Below are 22,018 nucleotides of genomic sequence, written 5' to 3' on the forward strand. Positions count from 1 at the left end.
ATGATAATGCAGTGTTATCAAAGAAATTTTAATAAAATTATAAGAAAAACATGTTCATATGAATAAGTTAATTGAAAGATTAATATCAATGACCTCTAATAAATGGCATGTGTTTATAGCCAATAAATAGAAAATATGTAAAAATAAATAATAAGAGATTATAATTTGCAAATATTATTATTCTTTTTTTTTCTACAGTGTATATATAACACATGTCCCAATTTTATAGTTTACATTTTTGGATAAATGTTTTTGTGTTCTAATTGCATGTGGTAGAATCAAAGGAGTCATATAATCTGACCAGTTCTAATACAACAGTATTCAGAAGACTTAGCACAAGGGTAATTAGTGCCAACATCAGTAAAATTTTCTAATTTTTAACTTTAGTCCTAGGAGATATATGAAAAAAAAAAGGAAAAGAAAAGAAAAGACAGATGACATTTAAACATCAAGTTAAATATATAACGAATCAATTGACAGATTATAGTGATAATGTTCTTTCCTCCATAACTCTGCACAGGACCAGAAACAATTCATTTAAAGGGCAAGGTGTAAACTGTTATAGAAAGGTAGAAACAGTAAAGACTCACTAAATACTACAATGAAAGATTTCTCTGAGAGACCTCACCTTTGAACAGATTTGCTATTCTTTGATTTGGACTCAGTGAGATATACAATTTAAATGGGAAATTGTTACTAGGACAATCACCAATTTGTTCCCAAAGCAAGTAATAATGCCTGAAGTGCTGTATGTTTATCCATGACCACCACCATGACCTACATCCGAGTTAAGCCTCTTGGGACACACAAAACAGAAGCTCTTCTTCCTGTCCCACAAGACTGAAGTTCTGTAGTTGATCATGGAAGTCAGAAACTAATCATACATTTTGTGTGTGTCTGTGTGTATGTGTGCGTGTGTGTTTTAAAGACAGAAATTACACACACACACACACACACACACATACACTCATGCATTCATGCACCCACGCACACATGCACATACACACTTTGGGAAGCTCAGATGTGTCTGTGTGTGCATGTGAGAGAGAGACAGAGGGACAGAAAGACAGAGACAGATGGTGACAGAGAGAAAGACACAGATAGAGAGAGCAGAGAGAGAGAGAAACGGAGAAGTAAGACTCTGGAAATACAAAGTGTGTAAGGGATATGTGTGCATGTAGTCTAAAAGACATATATAGCTATGATATACCTATCACTTTCACTAAACCATGGCATTTAGTAGAAAATTGCTTTCTTAAAAACATTTCATTCAACAATTCTAAATTTCCATTTTGTATTTAAATTATGCATTTAAAAATTCTACAATAAGATTCAAGTTTAAGGTCATTGTCAAGGGGTATCCAAAGATCAATGGTCTTGCTTATAACCTTTTTGTTTTTAGTTTTTCATATAAACAGTTGCTCTGCTTCTTTGCTGATAATATATGCTGGTCACTGTGAATAAACACTTTAACCTTTATAAAAACCTTTAAAAGTCTAAATTGAATTCATTTTCTTTCTTATAAGACAGTTACCAGACTTACTACAAGGTGTCACCTCACATATATGAATAATGGGGTTCTAGACAAAGAAAGTGAGCCTAAAATCTGTAGTAGGTGAGTGGATTGTAGCTTCCAGACTGCTGCTTTGCACCCAGTGAGACTGATACAATGATCTGCCAGTGTTTTGCTTTTCTCCAGTTGACGAGAGGGATGTATCCACCTAAATCTGACATGTCATTAAATGCTACGAGGATTGCAGGATGTGGTCCGACTTACCTGTTCCTGTTGCTGGAAATCCAGTCTGAAATAAGTGTTGATGCCTGCTGGTGGCAGTGCTTGTTCCCAAAGCTACAAGCCAACATTATCACTTCTCTCCGCAGTTCTCTATGCATTGTTAAAAGAGAAACAATGAAAGCAATGTTACTGTCTGAACAAAGTTAGAGAAATTTATTTTGGATGGATAGATGGATGGATGGATGGATAAATGGTCAGATACAGATAGGAAGTGATAGAGACAGACAGACCACTATCTCAGATGTGATTGTTCAGATATCATTGTCATCTTGACCTGACTTAGCATTAGCAATGGAGACATGTCTCTGTTATGTCTGTTGTTTCCAGAGATAGTTTGCTAAAGAAGCAAGACCCATCATATATGTACAGGGCATCATGCTGTAGGCAGAGGTTTAGAACTTTTTCAGGGAAGGGGAGAAAGCCAAATTGAGCAGTAAACTTCATCTCTCTTTGCTCCCTGCGTGTGGACACAGTATGATTATCCATCTCATTCTCCCATTACCACACACGTGCCACATGGCCACATGGAATGTATCCTTGTAAACCATGGGTCAGAATAAAACCCTGTATTTAAACAGTACTGGTACACACACGAACTCACAGAGACTGCGGCAATGCTTATAAGACCTGCGTGGGTTCAAACCAGAAAAAAAAAAATCCCAGCACCGATAAGGGAAAGTCAGCACAAAGTTTTCACTCAACCGTAAAGCTTTGACAATGTTTGCCTCCAGGGAAGGGAAAATCAATTTTCTCCAGTGAGCATCACTGCATATATAAACCACACTCGATGATAGGCCCCAAACCTCGGAGTAGATGGCCATCACAAAACTGATTCCACGTTTTTGTTTTGTTTTGTGGCTATTTATTTTGTTTTGTTTATTTATTTTTGTCTTACTGGGTTTGTTTGTTCTATTTTTGTTTGGTTGGTTGGTTTTGCTTTTAGAGACAGAGAAAGATCTTGAAACTGCGTGGGTAAGGAGGTGTGGTGTGGTTAGGAGTAGTTGAGGGAAGGAAAAGGATGATCAAAATATATTGTAGGGAAAAAAAGTGTCTCATTGAGAAAGGTAACTAATGTGGTAGGTAAGTAAACTGTAACACAGAAATAGGTTTAGATACAGAAATCCTATGATGCTGAGCTAAGAAATGAATTAGGCTGAGTGGGGATTAAGCACACTAAGTGTTTCCTGGAGCTAGTTCTTCAGTCAAGGGCACAGGTTCTGATCCCAAGATCACAAGGCAGGCAGATCGTAAATTAAAAGGCAGTCATGAACTGCTTTGTTCTCACGACCAGGCAGCAAAAACTGTGTTGCTCAGCTGCAGCCTTGCCAGGAAAGTGAAATGCAAAATGCAGAATGAGACAAAGGCAGCCTCACACAGCTAAAGTCGCAGTGCTTCTAGAAGCATGTTATTGCACAGCTCTGGGGAAGGGAGGACAACAATAAAGTGAAACAGTACTCATGTTGATAGGACGCTTGAACAAGAGAGCCGTTGAAGCTGTTTTTTGGCCATCCAAGCTTGATATACGTTGTTGCAACTTGTTTTAAAATATATTCCTACATGGAGAGTGAGAGAAAGCAAGATGATATTAGGTCCAATCTTTCCAAATTTGGTAATTTTAAAAACTAAATCTGGGTAACTTGGAGCAATTTTTTTCTTCTGCTTTTATTCAACTTACTATTTCAGACACAGAAAACAGTAATCTTTTCTTCCAACTGAATAATTTGCAGTGCTAAATATTTTATGTGAGAAATGTAAATAAAGTAAGGAAAACAGGGACTATTCAGGCTGTGATCCAGGCATACATGTATGTAATATATGGACACATTTTAGGAAAATAGGCATCTAATATGCTTTTAACATTTCACTGTTAATGCATAGGTGTGTTCCTATGTGAGTAGATGCCACATTGTGTACAGGTGCCTGCAGAGGCCAGGAAAGGGCCTCAGATCTGTTGTAGCTGGGCATCTAGTTGATTGTGAGCTGCCCAACACAGGTGCTGAAAATTGAGCTGGGGTTTCTGGAAGAGCTGCAGGCAATCAACCTCTGGACCATTGTCTTCAACTGAAACATCTGATATTTGTGCAGTTTGCATCAGTAATGGACATCGATGCAAAGCTGTTGTACTGGTCCAGCCAATAGGCTACAATATGGAAGACAGGATAGTATCACCAATTCAAAAATCTATTCAACTAACGATGCATTTAAATATCAATGCTGGTGTAAGATATGCTCTTCCATACTTTAATGTAACTTTAGAATTTTGTCTAAAGGGATGAAATCGCTAAAATTGCAGTTAAGAACATCGCTTAGATTTTACTATAAGTGAGGAATCTAACATAATATTACTATTCAAAACTATAAACATACACAAGAGTGTATTTTGCCTTTTTAGGAGTTCCATAGTTCAGCATCTCTTTGTTAGAGAGAAAGGGAAATATAAGACTTTCTCCAGCAGATAAACATTATTCCCCCCACCCCCCAATTCAAATGACACATTTCTTTGCATGTCTGTTGCTAAGGGCTCATGCATAACTAACAAGAAAGAGGAGGCAAGCTATGATTGTTCTCACTTTAAAGAGTTAAACTGACAGAGCCATTTTCATGAAGCTTTGAGGTAAAGAAAAAAAAGGCGGTAACTGGGATGAACATCAGACCACCTAGATGCCTCTAATCACACTGCGAATGCCTGACAACCAGTCTTTGAATAATTTTGAGTGTGTGTGTGTGTGTGTGTGTGTGTGTGTGTGTGTGTGTGTGTGTGTTAATTTGAAGCGTCATAAGTCGTGGAATCATTTCATAAAACACAGTACAGTTCTTAAAATATCTAAAGAAAAACTTCCAGTGCACTAAAGTAGCCCTGATAAGAATTTGAGGAATCAAAAGCTGTTCTTAATCCTGATATTATTCAAAGTGATCATTGAATCCGATTAGGCGCTCTGGGCTGTAGAATTTTGGCTTCCTGGGATTTGAGCTTAGGAAATCTGGTCAGGTACCATTTTGGAATGTGTATCATGTCTCTGTGTCTGCCTGGATTATCTGTTGTTTGCTGCCCTGTATCCCCTTGGACCCAATTATGGATGGGCTTTGCCCTCAATGTTGATCTTACCCTTGTTAATTAAGGAAGTGCATTGAATTCACCATGCCCTTTTGGATGAATGTAATGACTAAGAGCCTTTATTGGAAGTGCCTATATTCTGTTAGGTTTTCTGGGTTCCCTCCACTCAGGTTAAGTCCTTTGTGAACGCACAGCCCTTTAACTCTCAGGAAGGAAGTTTGAAGTTTAAGGATTTGCCATGTACGTTCTTTCTTAAATTCTCAAGCACTTAAGCCTAATTGACACTTTTAGGCCAGAATAAAAGGTAGCTCATGTTAAATTTCTTTCTTTCTTTTTTTTTTTAAAAAAAAAAAAAAAACTGCCATCAGTTTTGCATTAAAAAATCAGGACAAAAATAACAGCCTACACTAGCAGGAAGAAATGAAATAATTTAGACTCTGTTGCTCAGAGTGCATAATGAGAAAACAGTTTATCTTCTGAAAATTAGAAAGAAGCAATTATGCATTTCTTACATTGAAGACATTGTAGTTCTCCGTGCGGTCTAGTAACTTATCCAGAGGATAAAGAGCTCTGCTGGCAGCGTGCCAGGGAAGAAAATCCTTTTCCTCAGACAGGTATCTGATGATCTCTAGGGGAATATTCTGAGGCAAATAGCCTGCCCTGTACAGTCAAAGGAAAGTTAATGTTAATTAGATGCAGAAAAGATACACAATAACGCACAAATGAAGATTTTTATTTATGCAAATAAGAGACAGAAAGCAAGATTCGTCATAGTCTGAAGAAAAGACTCTCAGTGATATGAAAATAAAATTACTCATTTTTCAAAACAGTGCCTGTTAGTACTCCAGAGCTGCCTAATATGTACAGAAGGAGAGAGCTGAAATTTTCCAAGAATACGAACACATCAGAATGTGTTTCTGTAAAGGAAAAAACTGTGGAACTTAAACTGAGCCAATAGGTATTTCCTTTACAGAAATTCTTCAGGGATAATAAGTAATTGATCGCTATCTTGTGAGTTCTTGTAGTTCTGTGTAATGTCTTTTAGTTCACATTGTTATGTAAAGGATGACTTAATTAAACAATTTGTGTTTTAAATGTGTGTGTGCCATATAGAAATATAAACATGTTTAATTTCCTGTCTTGAGTATGTGTGTTTGTACATACTGTAGTGTGCTGTGGTATTGCAGGTATGCGGATGCCACACTGCATTGTAGAGCTCAGGAGATATCTTTGAGCCTTAACTCTCATATACTGACTTTGAGACCAGGTCCCTCTTGCTCACTGCTGCAAATGCCATACCAGTTGGTCCATGAGTTTCCATCAAGTCTGCTTGGTCTCTTTTCCTCTCAGAGATGTGTTCTGGGATACAGATGTGGGCCACAGCATCAAGATTTAGTTGAGGGAGGAGGATGCTAGGGGTCTGAACTCAGGTCATCAAGCTTACATTGTAAACTCTCTACCCACTTAGCCATCTTGCCAGCCCAAATATAAAAGTATTTAGTACATACTTAAATGAAGCACTAAAGAGTTACCTGAGTACATATCATCTATATTTTAAGATGGTTCTATAGAAAAAAGAAACCAGAAAGATTGGTGTATCTTGAGTCTCCCAAGGATCACATACAAATGTGACATTAAAGCAGTGTATGTAATTCTGCAGTAGAAGCTGCTCACAGCCTTGATATCTCAACTGCATTATCAGCATCACATGTTTTAACCTTAACTATTAGCATGGTCTGAATATTTCTGTCTCCTCAAACTCTTATGTTAGGAGCTAACATTCAATTTGATGGTCCCAGGGGTGAGGCAGTTAGGTAAAGCATAGGAGCATGGCCTGCATGAATAACATGAGCAAGCTATAGAAGCAGCTCAGTTAAGTTTGTTTTCTTCTGACACTGATGGCCACAAGTACAATCGCCTTCATACAGACTTTTAGTACCTCAAAAAAGTAAACAAGGTAAATGTGGAAACAACCAAACCCCATTCATCTCATATCTAAATTTCACACCATTCTTTAAGAGTTTTATTATTGTTGTTTTTGTTTGTTTTAGTGTGTGTGTATGTGTGTGTGTATGTGTGTGTGTATGTGTGTATGTGTGTATGTGTGTATGTGTGTGTGTGCATATGTGTGTGTATGTGTGTATGTGTGTGTGTATGTTTGTGTGTTACCTTCATATATGTTTATGCACAATACATGTACCTTGTGCCAACAAAGCCCAGAAGAGGGCACTGTATGTCCTGAAACTGGAGCTACAGATGGTTGTGAACCACCATTTGGGTTTTGGGAATTAAACCTGGATCCTATGGAAGAGCAGCCAGTATTCTAACCATTGAGCAATCTCTGCAGCTGCTCACAGTTTTGTTGTTGTTGTTGTTTTCTTTTTTGTTGTTGCTGTGTTGCTGATTATTTTTATTTATGCAAATTTATCATTTTTGTTTGTACATTTTTTATAATATTTGCAACTTAATATGATATAGTAAAATTAGACTATAGGCAACTATAGGTGAGTATTGTCTTACCGGTGTATTTATATTGTTTGCAATAAAAACCAACTCTGAATGCTGCACTTCAAGTCTTTTCAAAATGATCTAAAACAATGTGCATTATTCTACAGATTTTGCTTTATCTATGACAAGTGATCAATCATAGTTAATGTAACTAACCCTAATTTCAGAACTTTCTATCAGCAACTACTGTTTAGCACATATCTATCTGTAGTGTCACCTCTCACATTTTATACTTCCTTATATAAACAACAACAAATTAGCTACAAGAGCAGCTAACAAGAAACTTTATCTTTTAACTAGAATTCCCTTTCAGTGATAGCTACATTTCGCTTTCATAGGGTTGTGGCCACTAAAGAAGAACATCATTTTCAATAACATGATATGCTTTAAATTAAATATCATTTTCAAGGGAAACTTCCTCCTTTATTGTTGGTTACAGGAATACAGGGGTCACCCCGACAATGTAGGGTATGCCATTTTCTTGCTTTTCTAGAACTTGAAGGCAAGATCCCATTGCTGGATACCACATACACTTTGGGCACAGGACTTAAAGTATTCAAGCTGGCACTGACCAGGAAGTGAGGACTGCCTCACACAGTATCAGAAAGGGCCATGCAAGTTTCCAAGGGAGATAGTCAATTGTTCTACCCAACTGTAAATTCTATGAACCAAAATAACAATAGGTCAGCAAAAAAAAATCCAAGATTGTGGTAGTATATGTAGTTTTAGCTTGGATGACAATTGGCGTGTGTAATAGGATGCACAGACCACTCAGTTGGAGGAAATCTGTGAGTGGACCAGTGAAACTTAGCCAGCTACCAGTAGCTGGAGATGTCGGTGTGTTTTATGAGCAATAAAATTCCCTTTTAAATGAATAGAGATGATCTTGTAGAAGAAGTAGACCTGTAGTGGAGAAAGAAGTTAGGTCTAGTATTATAATTAATGTCTCCTGTACAATTCGGTAAATAATTCCATCCCCCCCCCCCTTTTTTTTTTTTTTTTTTTTTTTTTTTTTTTTTTTTTTTTTGTCTATAACAAAGTTAAACTAAGCAACAGCACTTTGGGCACAAACATTTTAATTCTAACCCTTTATACTTACAGTTTAAACTTCAACTCTCACTTTTATATCTACAATTAAACTGCCAAAAGTTTGAAAACTTGAAAAGGTTCCCCCAAAAAAAGTCCATATATTTCACTCTTCAACTACTAATATATGCAAGTCTAAGGGGCAGGACTCAGATCTAGGTATTGAAAGACATCTGGCATTTTACAGCAGAAGAAGAGCGAGGCTAGCCTCATGTAAGTCTCACACAACGGACACTAGGGCAAGGAGAGCCCTCATTACATACAGACATAAAGCCACTTCTCTTTTGAGGCCTCATGGCAGAAATTGATACCACACAGCAAAGCCTGAGCTTCTGCTTCTTCAATATAGAGAGACCATAACCCCGAGTCTTCCTGACAGTCAGGCAAAGCCCTGTGACAAAGATCTAATAACGGAATATGAATGTGAATCACTGACAGGATTAATGTGACTTTCATTTGTAAAATGATCCACCTGGAAGCTTGGGAAATTGCATGGCAAATTCAGTTGCCAGCAGAAAATAACCATTTTATGCAGTCCACAAACATGCCGGGATCTATTCTTTTTAAGCGGTTAACCTTCTCTTATGCAGTTTTCAAAGAGAATGCAAAGCAGATTACACTCAAATTGCCCTCATTCTGCCATACTACCAACATACATAGGTAATTACCTACTACATAACGCAATATACTTGTATTTAAGTCTGCTAGATCAAAATAGGTAGCTACCCCTTAATTGGCCAAAAGGAAGATCAGCTTCGTTACAAAATGACAGATCGCAGGAGATAATGCTGGTTACCTCGCTGAGATGTGTTTGTGTATTTGGCTGGTAATGATGCTGGTGATTCTACTACTGATGATAAGATCAATACAGAAAGGGGGTGGAGACCACTGAAAGCAGCACCGTATTAGCCTGAAGCAATCAGCACAGTAGGGTGCATATGGGGTCCTGATGTTGAAATGTACTTTCCTTAAATTCGCATCACCAGGGTTAAGTGCTGCTAGGAATATGGGAGAACAGCACATTTTAAGAATATTTCACATATAGTTGTGTTTACTAGTATTTCAGGAAAGTGTCCTGTCTGATATCCAGCCCCTCCAGTGCCCTGCTGGTAGTGCCTATGAGAAAACAGAGACGAGGCAATGAGGAACATTTGAAACAAAGCTTGTCCATAGGCACCATGAAGCTGCGTCTCCCACCCTATTCGGGCCCCTCCAACCTTCCCCCTTCTTTCCCTCCACCTTTTCCAATTTGCTGGAGCTTGCAATGAAATATATCTTTAGGCATACGAGACAGCATTTTTATAAGAAGGAGATTAAAAGCAGACTATATTAGCTGATTTTCAAATGCTCAGATCTTAACTAGCTGTTTTCACCTGGCATCCAGAATTGCTTTTGCAAAACCACTCTGAATCCCCATAAATGTCAACTCTTGGATCTTCAGTGATGGCTAGCTCTCGTGCAAATAACTGATTTTTAATGTGGGTTTTTAAAAGAAAATTAATTCTTCCATGCTCCAAATCTAGGGGTTGGAAAGCAATATCCTAAGACTGTTCTGATTGCTCCCTCTCTCTCTCTCTCTCTCTCTCTCTCTCTCTCTCTCTCTCTCTCTCTCTCTCCGCTCTCTCTCCTCTCCTCTCTCCGCCTCCTCCCTCACTCCCTCCCTCCCTCCCCCCCCTCTCTCTCTCTCCCTCCCCCCTCTCTCTCTCTCCTCTCTCTCTCTCTCTCTCTCTCTCTCTCTCTGTGTATGTCTCTGTGTCTCTGTCTCTCTCTCTCTCATTCTCTCTCTCTCTCTTTCTCACACACACACACATTTATTGCTTAATTGAAAAATCATTTAAAGCCAATATTTCACAATATATGAAAAAGACAAAAGACACTATTCATGTCTCTTAGGCACAGAATTTGAAAGTATGGCTGAAATACTTGAATGAAGTGATTTACTGGGTTTTATTTGTTATTCTTTATTATTCATTATTAAATGACTTTTATAAGCTCTTCGCAGGAAGATTCTGCAGCCCAGATAGAATCCCCAAAGCTCTTAGAGCATTCCATAAAGATGAGAAATCACGAGAGCAGTACTCACTTAGACAATTGTACAGCTTTTGAGGAAAAAGAAATACAATTCATGCTTTGCTGAACTATTGTCTTTAATGATGAAAAAAGACACAACTTATTTGAGCTCCATGAAATTCAGAATTACAAGGGGTGGCAGAGCAAGTAGTTCTCCTAGCCTTTCCTCCTGTCCTACTCTTCAAGAAGGCCAACCCCAAGTCTCCCTCAGGAGCCTGTTTCTGGGCTTTTGTAGCACTTAGGCCAACTTTTATTGTAAGTATTATAAATAATTAGTGTAAGTTGGGCATGGTGCCACATGACTTTAATCACGGCACTCAGGAAGCAGAGGCAGACAGATTCCTGAGTTCTAGGAAAGCCAGGAATGCACAGAGAAACCACGTATTGGACATAACGAACCACAACAATAATAATAGCTAGTATAGAATTGTTTTATCAAAATATTATTGTCATTCACTGAGTTTGTGTCTTTAGCCTATATCTTAATTACAATTGGTACTAAATAGGCACTTAATAGATATTCCTTAAATTATGCCAACAGTACTGTGTCATTAAAAAGTTCAACAGCACTTGCCAAGCTCTCTAAAAATTACAAATTTTAAAGAGATATTTACATTTTATTATAATTTTCTCAAAAAATAAAATTTTTGAATGTTAAAATGTTGCAGCAAAATGGAGAGTCTGGAAAATGAATTAATTTCTTCTCCTTTTGTCTTCTAAGCATTATAAGCTAATAATATTTAAACTGAAAATTCTCTTAATATGAAGAGTTGGGAGAGAAGTGAAGGAATGGGAGAACTGGCTGGAAGAAAATGATGTGCACAGTCAGTAGAAGTTGGTGGAGAGTATGGAAACATAGAGTAGGCTGCCCTTTCTTAAGTGTCCATGAGAATCATCTGGTCCTGTTGATCTGCTCCCCAGTGGTTTTTTTCATAGTTTTATCTTCACATATCTTATTAACCTATGAGGAAAAGTAAATACACATGTGCAATGGATATTGAAACACATCAGCTTTCTGTGAAGGTTGTCCTCGTCTGGCCTTGGCTGGTACCTGCTGCTTGGCTTCAGCAGGGCAAGCCCGGCTGGTGCATGACCGGAGCTGTGTTATGAGAATCCTCAGCACTTCCGGCCCGGCCCTCCAGCATGCACACTGTTACATTGGGTATCTGCACCTTCGTTGCACAGCAGGAGCTGGGAGGGTGTCTCTCGTATGATGAAAGGCACTGTAAGTTTTTGAGCTGGGAAATGATGGGCTATGATTTATGCTTTAAAAGCCTGATGCTGGCTGCTGGGGATGACAGACTCAAATGTACCACATGATCTTTCCAGATAAGACGGGAGCTAATTAGGATTTCCTAGTTGATCCTCTCACTCTGTGGTAACCTGGAAATTTTATACTTAGTAAGTGAAACGGGTAACATGAAGACAGAACCACTGAGTTTTTGAGATTTTTTTTCCCCAAGCAAAAGATTTGTTCTTGAAGGTATCAGAAACAAAAATTCCTCAATCTTCTCCATGTACAGTTAATTGTTAAAAACTGCTCTAATAATGTAAAAGTGCAATCATACAGCTTTTAATCAATGACAGAATACATTTGAGATAAAATACACCCTATATCCAGGAAGCCACATATTTCTATCTGGTTAATTAGTAGAATTAATAGAAAATTTAAATGCAGAAAATACATTGATTGAATACAGGAAAACTATCAAGGTAGTTCATGATTTCCAAGGAAAACAGAATTACTAAAGCTATATTTTGGTTCTGCTTTTTCAGCTGTGAAGTTTTCTAATGATCTAAGGAGCCACAGGGGAATGAAAGAAAAAAAAAGAGAGAACAGCAAGATTTTGCAGAGGTTTGGTTTCCTGACACAAAGATAGCAAATCATTTACCTAAAGGCCCATAAATCAGGCAGTCTGCTAACTTCCTGTATGACTGCTTCAAGAGAAATGTGTGAATAACAGGAGACTAGAAAAGAGACAACATATCCCTCAAACCAAATAACTTAAATATAGCCAGGCACATCTTCTTTAGCCCAAAGTTTGTTGAAAATTTTGCTTTTGGTATAGATTTTATTACAATACACATGAGAATTCATATATTTAACATCTATATTTTTTCTGCCATCAAATTTTTCAGAAGGCCCTCAGGATTTGTTCTAATATTGTTCTGTTGGGAAAGATAAGTTTAATTCATTGTGTTGGGTTAGTTTGGCTAAATGGATCTTTCAGATGCTGGGTAACAAGGTTATAAATGCCCGTGTGCAATGCTTTGGATGTTCTGAACGGAAAGATTACTAAATTCATATTATCAAGATAGATGCTAACATATAGCCAATATCAAGTACCTCACAGTAAATCTCTAAGTATATTCTTTCAATCTTGGTCAAACAACAATTTGTCCCAAACAAAGAAAAAAGGTACACACACACACACACACACACACACACACACACACGCACACGCACACACACACACAGATGCACACACACACGTACGCATGCACGCACACAAGCACATATCAGACAATCACCAATGGCCACCATAGATTCACCATTCTGTGTGTCTATTCAGGTACTATCTCTGTAAATGTAATCAATCAAAACCTCAAAATATTACTAATATACACCATGTGCAGTTCAAAACAGGCTCTGAAAGATTACCTAATGCCCCAGGGTCTTATTTTAAGTAAAGATGGTGTTAATGTTTAATCCAGTAGTCTTTTGCCAAGTCCATTATATTCTTAACACTATTTTAAGAAGTCCTAGAGAGAGACTCAAAGATCACACACCATACTTAAAAATTTCAGAAGGAAATCTCAAAACAAAGTCTACCACCCATTTATCTGCAGAGATATCAATATAAACATACTTAAAATTTAACTGCTAGAATCAACTGAAAGTGAAAGAGAAGAAATGTTAGAGCATTTTGTAAACTATAAAGAGCTGTAAAACTGTGGACAGCTTTAAGAATGGAGGCCCAGATTTAGAGTTCAGCAGCCTCGTGTCCAACATCTGTATTCTGACCTTGATTTGTTCCTTACATCGAGCTACTAAAACAATGTACAGAACCCAGCACACCCATTTTCCCCTTAGGGACAAAACATCAAATGATAGTGTAATTGCCAAGGGAAAATTATTACGCTATTCTGAATTATTTCCTTCATAAATCCCAGACCAGTCAAACCGGCTCCATCACAGAAAACGACAGGGTTGCTGTACAGTCGTGGGAATCTCACACACAAATGTCCCATAAATTCTTGGGCGTCACAACCCTCCAAAGTCATTTGGAATCGTGTGTCTAAATCAGGAGTGAGAAGCGGGGCTGCAAGCATGTTGGTAAACACTGAGGAAACAATGAAAATGAGGAGATTTACTTGGTTATCAGCAAGAAAAATATTCTGAAATATTATATCATCTGTCTCATGCACACTGCACACCACATGGGAAACATTTTTAAATTTTTTTGCATTAAACATTTTATTCTACTGAATGCCTGAAAATAAAGCAGGTTTTTTCCTATTTAATTAATGGGCTATCATCCTCACTTCTTTTAAACTAGATAACTGCCATCAGGCATAATAAAGTGCATCAAAGAAACAGTTTCAAGCAATACAAAGTGATGGAAAAAAACAGGGCAGGATCCACCTCCTCTGTGTGTGCCATGCACTTGCTTGTTCTGTAATCTTAGTAAAAATATTCTGTACTTACAGAGAAATGAAATAGCTAATCTAACTCTTTATGACTTATAAATGATATTTTCCCACCTCTCAGAATATTATGCTCCATTCCAAATTAGAGGTAAAAGCTACCCAGTGCCATTACAGATGAAATGGGGAAAGTAAAAATACTGTTTTATTACCAGTGAGATAGAAAAAGGACTTCAAATATTTAATTCACTATATAGGAAAAGATATGTCTAGAAATAAACTTCATGTGCTCACTTATAGTCACCTTTAGAGAAACAGGCATTAAAGTTAGGTTTTGGGCACTTTACCCTTATAACACTGGCAATTAATAATCTGAAGAAGAAGAAGAAGAAAGACCAAATTAAAAACATCCATAGAAACACAAGTACTGTAGGGGAAAAGGTAGGTAGCATCAAAATGACAGTAACCATTTATGCAAGACTTTGTATATAAATAGACCTTGAGATTTGCCTGAGGAGTTTTAGTTCAAAGAATTAAAATACATTGAAATCATTTGGCATCTGCTACTGGCTACACATAGTATTATAATAAGTGATGTTTTTGTTCTATACATTCCAAAATATTTTGTTTGGAACATTACCACATACCCTGAAATAGGGATTCTGTGGAATGTCAGTACTTCTAATTGTTTTATAACTTTCTCTGCTCCAACCACAACTTCCAGGGCTGTCAATCCAACACACATTAGTTATGCAGAAATATTTAGTTGACTCTAGACTGTGACCCCAGAAGTAGGAGACCTTAACTTTTCCTTGTGTTTTCTCTAATGTTGATAATGTTCACATAAAACTTGAGAAATAATGATGATAATGTCCTTACTGCTTAATGATGATTAACAATTAGAGGATATTAACAGTATAGATTTACTGTGTTCCAACAGTGACACTCATTAATTTTAATAACAGCCCCATAGTTGAGCCTATTTTACTGCCTGAGAAGTTATCCCTCATTACCACTTATAAAAAATAATTTTCTAAAGTGGAAGCAATGATGAAAATACAAGACAACAATAAAAAAATGTGCTAGCTACTTTGGAAAAACTATATGTTAATGTTATTCTAAAATATAGCTCTAAAACCACATAGTCATCTATTTTTACCAAAAATATTGTTTTAAAAAATGTATCTTGTTAAAAATATCACCCATAAGTTCAGTAATATTTTAATAAAAAGAGATATAATGAACATATTTCTCTCCAGTAAAATACCAATAGTTATACGATAATTCTAGAACCTTAGTAAAGTCATTTCTACTGTGCTTAAATGTATAAAACTAATAAAGCAGTCACTTTCAGAAAAAAAACACATTTCATATTGAGTAGCAGAAGTTTAGGATAAAATATCCCCCAAAAAAGTATTTTTAATGTTATTTATTCTTTGATTGTTTCACATATATAGATAATACAGTAAATCTTAATGCCTTCCCACTCCCTATAGCTCTCTCTTACCTCCTCCTCCTGGATTTCACACAGGGCATTTCACTTTCTACTTTCATAACTTTTTAAAAAAGATTTTTAAGTTCAGCTTCTACTTTCATAGCTTAAAAAAAAGTTTTTAAATTCCACTGAACTCAATTAGGGTTGTTTGCATGACCATTGGTAGATGTTGTTACTGGATGGAACACAGGCAACTAACCAGTGGTATACCACTGAAGGAAATGATCTCCTCTAAGTACAGTGGGCATACGGTTCCCCAATCCCGACACATCAGCCTATTTGCACTTGGCAATATCAGTGCAAACAGCTGGCCACGGGTCAAAGGATTGACAGTAATATAATAATATTTAGAAGGAGTCCTAAAACGATCACCAACATTACCTCTGCCCAGGCGTGAGAACACTAGAGAAGACGAGGCGGAAATAACCGTTAGGGCTGGGGAAGAGGAGCAGAGCTGTGAAACACTGTCTCCTGGGCACGCCACGCCCTTTCACTCAGGAACTCACAGCAGCCTCAGTTACTTATACAAGGAAAGTGCTAGGGTGAGTCCTTCATCTTCCCAACGTGGAAATGTAGTTTTTAAATGGAATAGCTTTGGTTACAATAGCTATGGAAAACTGGTGTGTTCCACATGACTTAAAATGAACACCAAGGACCATTGTCCCAGTTAAATCAGACTGTCCTTAGACTCTTTTCTCAGAACTCCCCTATTCCTTTTTTTTTTTTTTTTTTTTTTTCCATGCTTCCTTCACACTGTTCCTTCATAGAAGCCACACTTCTTTGTTTCAATTCTTTTAAATCTACATAGCACAGATGGGTATTTTGGAAATCTTTGCGTAGTGCACAATTCTGCCACAACCGTGACTACGAACCCACTTTTCTATGGCACTTTTCGGTAGCTGTACATCGCATTTCCTTCCAGGTTCGTTTCATTATGATTCATAATTGAAAGGGGGAGTTTTATTCTGTACTGTACGATTGGCTGTTGACGAAGGTGGCTAAAGAGCAGTTGTGGTGAATAGATTGGAGCAGTAGGTTCCATTTAGGGTTGTTATTTCAGACTCGGTTCTGACGAAACCAGTGGTTCCATCTGTTTAGGGGCAGATCCCTTCTCCATGCTGCCATTTCAGATACGTGACCTATGGTGTGATTCACAGTTCCGCCCCGTGTACTGCACATTCTCACTGTGGTGATTTAGCATTTAATTGTTTCTACCAGCTGCCTCAATTTATGGCTGCCAAGCCAATTGCCACATCAGTACCTTCCAGCCCACCGCCGGTACCCTCTGCTTCCCACCAGAAACGAAGGTTTACATGTCTTCCTGAACAGGCTAGAATTCGTTTCCCGCTGTTGCATTTTGAGAAAGATTAAGCTATGTCACTCAGCCTGCCTCCGGATGTCAATATAGCACATGAGGCAGTCCTGTTAGTGGCATGGCCTATAATGTTGTAGAATACTGTGCCCCATAGAAGATCTGCAGATGCTTTATCTACTTTCAGGCTATGCCTGCACTTTGAGTCATAACTGGATGGATCTGCCATCATGTGTTTTTTGTGACTTGGCATTGTGTCTATCTTTAGATTGAATTTATACGCAGAGGTTTTTTTTTTTTTTTTTTTTAATCTCTATTGTTTTTCTCTTTCTTTACGGAGTTAGGAAAGTGTCACTCTATTCACTCTATTTGCAGCTGGCATTGTGGAATTAGAGGAAAAATATGTATGTTTATTCAATATCTATAAAAAACAAAGCAAAATTAATTGGTCCTGATAACGTGATTTTGAGGTGACGGTTGATGCCCACATCCTTCTGAAGAATATTGCTCAGGGCACATTCCGTTGTTATCCGTAGATGACTCTGCTGATGTTTCAATACATCACTGTTTCCTCTCTCTGCATGCCCTCAGAATTAGGCATCACTGCTGTAAGTAATCTACATCATAGGAAAGTAGGCAGATCTCAAACAAGTCTTTTTCAGACTGGCATATTAAAATTGAGTATATGTTTTTCCACACTTAACTCTTTTTGTCTCGCTGTGAGTAAGACAATTCCAGTTTTACCAAAACGCTACATATTAAAAATGAAACAGCCCTGAGTCAGACACGATGGCACATATCTGTAATCTCAGGAGACTGAGACAGGAGGGTTGTCAGTTCAATGCTAGACTGGGTTACATAGTGAGACTCTTTCCTAAGAGAAACTTTAAAAATTTATAGGTATATTTATAAACATATTTAAATATATACATGCATATACTTATTCAAAAAAGTGTTGCTAATTACTAAACATATAACATTACAGAAGAAATTCACTTATGTCTTCCCTTTCTTGCTACAATACTAGGTATAAGTAACTATGAAACAGTAATTAAAACCAGTCAAATTTGTCCAATTAAAAACCTATTTAATAACTGTCTGAAGTAAATGGTATTTTTAAGAACACTGCCTTTTAAGGCAAAATAGGAAGAGATTACAGGTTTCCTCTCCTTCTGCCTCCTCCGTTATGGCATTATATAAGGAAAAATAGCCTGGAACATATGTGGCTTTGAAGAAGCCCCACATAAAATGTCTATTTTAGACATTTTTAAAAGTCTCATGTTATTTCTGCTTTGGAATATAAATGTAGACATGTAATACATAACTTTATCTTACATTTTCTAAGCAAAATGCAAGTTGCTTTTGACTAACAATATAATACCAAAAAAAAAAAGTCTACAAAAATTGCTAATAGTTGTTTACAAGGAAAAAAGTGCTACAATATTCTCAGCTTGGATCAGGCCCTAAGAGAGTCCAAGGAGACTTTCAGGTAAATAAGGCTTAATGAAAAGCCATGCGCAGGTCCACCACATAGCTTGTGAGTTCTTCCTAACTCAGGGTACAGTCTACAGTGTGACAGAACTTTCCTTTCGTATAGTGCAGTCTCATTATTTGCATAATTCAGAGACATGTGCTTTAAAAGAGTACCACATAAAAAGGTAAAGCCAGCTGACAAGGGGAACTTGTGAAAATGGCCTTTCTGTTTTTGGTGAGTCACTCTGAAGCTCCAGCCTGTACCTTTTCCCCTCTATTTAGACCACGGGTCACACCCCTTTGAGGACCACAATCGTATAGCCTGCTTATCAGATATTTACCTATGATTCATACAGTGACAAATTATAAAGTGTCAAAGAGATAATTTTATAGTTGAGGGCTACCATAGCATAAGCAACTGTTCTAAAGGGCTGCAGCCTTAGGAAGGTTGAGAACCAATGAACTAGACTTTTGAAATCAGAGTGTGTATCTTATAGACCAAGATTCAGAACAATTCGTCATAATTCCTTTTCACTTAAACTTAATGATTTCTCATATTGATTTCTTTCTTCTTTTAATATTTCTTGTTGTTTACATATACATTTATATTATTACACATATATACAATAAACTACCTGCAACAAGAAAAACCATGACACAGTGTTTGGCTATTTGTGCTTGGCAGCCTTGAAGAAAACATCTTTCCTATCTTGGTGTGTCTAAAATTCTGAGTGTAAATCAATCTCTATCATATCTCGTCATTATCAACTTAAAACATCTATCGAGACTTAAAAACATCTTAACTCTTAAACAACTAAGCTTCATTGTTAAACTAAACTATTTGGTCTTCAACCTCATCAGAGACTTGAGAAGGAATAAAGGCGATTATCTGAGTATGCAGGGAGTGCAGGTTAGTAGCTTTCCAAATGAGAAGGTGACAGAGAGAATTGGCTACCTGAGCAGTCACTCAAAACTCTCTATAACATTGGAGTATCTTCTTCATCCTTCTGGCCCAATATATCTGACAGACATATTTGTGAGGCAGGAACTATTGAGGACTTGCTTTTCTTGTCTTGGCAGAGTTTGACCATCAACTCTACCTGCGTCTAAGCTTGCTATTTTTAGGCAGAATTCTGTCTGTGGTAGAAATAAGGACATTTCCCCCAGTGGCTTGTTTGCCACATTTGAAGCCATCTCCATAAGTCTCATATTAACTTCATCATTTTTTATGTTTGATATACATTTATTTCAATCACTGTACTGTGGGGAATCTTTGAAAATGATTCTTTAAATACCTTTAAAGTCTACTGAGCTGTTCTTAGCAACTATTGATGCCATCTAATACTTGGTGTGAAAGACATCACATTGTGTATGTTATTATTTATTTCCTATAATAATTTTTAAACCTTATCTTAAAGACTCATTTGTCATCTTCTCTTCCATAATATTAGAGAACTTGTATGTGTGTATATATATATATACTTTCCTTGTTAAATTTGGGGAGGAGTTCTTGTTTGTTTACATTCATCCCCCCATCTCTGTGTTGTATATGCACACATGCAGGTCACAGTACATATGTAGCACTCAAAGGAATAACTTCAAAGACTAGGTTCTCTCCTTATGTCATCTTACTTCCAGGGTTATAAGATTTTGCAAGAACTGACTTTATCCACTGAGCCATTTCACAGGCCTATGCATTTGTTTTTAAACTACCCAACATTTGCGTTAGATAAACACCACATATATTTTACATATTCTACTAGGAAACTATCTGAAATTATATTTTTCAGATTTAAAGTATTCAGTGTATTCAATAAAATTTGTAATACAAGAAAACGATAAATAGATTCATATAAAGATCAATTTATGACATACACATATTTCTAGCATGTAAGATTTAATAAAAAACACATTTAGATAAAAGTTTTGTTTAAAGGTAGATTACTCTCAAAATCACAACAATGTTTTTATATAGGAACATGTGTGCCTCTTTCAGCAACTTGGTAGGAGTCCTAAACATAGTATTAGCATGTAACTTTTATATTTAAGATTTTATGCTATATATATAAATGACTGATAGGTTATGGTGACAATTTCAACCAAAGAGAAGCTAAAGAGAACTCATAGAGAAATAAGAATAAAGATTAAAACTGTATCAACTAGAAAATTACATTGAACTCATGTTGAAATTAGATTATATACCTCTGATAAAATCCATCCTCAGACTTTTTAAAAACCTTATGTAAATGTAAAGAGGTGGCTCTTTTACTGAGTGTTTCAGCTCAGTGTCCTATATCTCTTTAATATCATAACTAAGACCCTGGTCTGAGACAATTGTCACAATAACAGGAAATATTGGGTATGCACTGGTCTCAGGCCCATACTGAAACTTGCACTTTCCCTGCTTTGTTTCATGGTCAAAATGAAACCCTTTTGTAGACGCCATTTTATTACTGCTTGTAGATGGCTGGAGTGAGGATAAGAGACATTATTCATTTGCTCCTAATCTCAAACTGAATGACTTGAATCTCTATACTTTCTTAAGCTAAAAGTAATTTAAGAAAATGTTAATTAAATAATATTTAAATAAATATTTCTTAAACTTATTTTTGTCTAGAAGCTAAAATAATACAAAAAGTGAAATGAATGGCTTCAGCTCTGAAAATTAATTATGCTAGAAAACACTTATTCTGCCTGAGAAATTTCCCCGTGTTTAAAAGCAATGTGACACTTTGTTTTAAAAGTAAAATAAATAAGAATAAACATATTCATATTTATAAGTACAGTAGTCAAAATTCCAATATATGTCCGTCTTAATAAATAATTTAAATAATAAGAACTGAAAACAGAAACGTTTTGTCTGTATTTATAGACATGTTAGTAATTTTCAGAAGGGATAAAATTATTTCATGATGTCCAATCAATTATAAAATATGAGCTGAATTTCAACCAACCCCCATCTAAGTGACTCCAAAGATCATATTCCTTTGTGCTTGCTCTCCCATTCGTTATCTGAGAGGATTAATTTAACTGATAATATCTTTATTCTGATCATGATAATAGTGTCTATAAGAGGGGATAATGTAGCACTTTCAGACTGGCGCTAAGTGCCCTCTAAGCTGTCTGATAACTGGTGTGGTGACAAGAGAAGCATATGTGGAAAGCCCTGCAGCTTTTCTCTCTTGAAACCAAAAGCCAAGCTTGGGTACCATATGCACAGGATAGTAAAGCGACCACAAAAGGCAAAGAAGGAGCAACGGCATCTCTTTTGTGCACTGTTCTTTCTGCGACTGATCCCTCCAATCAAATATGCTGAAATAACACAGATCCCTCCAAACACATATGTGCTGAAATAAGGTAGTAAGAAGATATAATTAATGAGTAATAGGGTAGAAATAAAGAAGAAAGATGAAAGGGAAATAACATCAATAAAAATCACAAAACGTTAACAAAAATTGTAGAGCTAAGTACATCAGGATCAATAATTATATTAAATATAAAGAGGACACGTACTAATTAAAAAGCAGACACCATAGACTAAAAATAAAAATAAAAAAATCTAAGGTGTTTGGAAAA

At 36.7% G+C, this 22,018-nt stretch overlaps 1 protein-coding gene across 1 annotated transcript in view; it reads right to left on the minus strand.

Moving 5' to 3' along the window:
- The window catches only part of Trhde (thyrotropin releasing hormone degrading enzyme), a 438,539-nt gene that overhangs the window by 35,289 nt on the left and 381,232 nt on the right, over positions 1 to 22,018 (minus strand). Inside the window, exons 13-15 of the mRNA XM_051172782.1 lie at positions 5,363 to 5,510; positions 3,251 to 3,348; positions 1,778 to 1,885 (exon numbers count right to left, since the gene is read on the minus strand). Of these exons, the coding sequence (XP_051028739.1) occupies positions 1,778 to 1,885; positions 3,251 to 3,348; positions 5,363 to 5,510 (354 nt within the window). The remainder of the gene's footprint in view (positions 1 to 1,777; positions 1,886 to 3,250; positions 3,349 to 5,362; positions 5,511 to 22,018) is intronic.

Source organism: Acomys russatus, chromosome 31 (assembly GCF_903995435.1).
Source record: "Acomys russatus chromosome 31, mAcoRus1.1, whole genome shotgun sequence".
NCBI classification, from domain to species: Eukaryota; Metazoa; Chordata; class Mammalia; order Rodentia; family Muridae; genus Acomys; species Acomys russatus.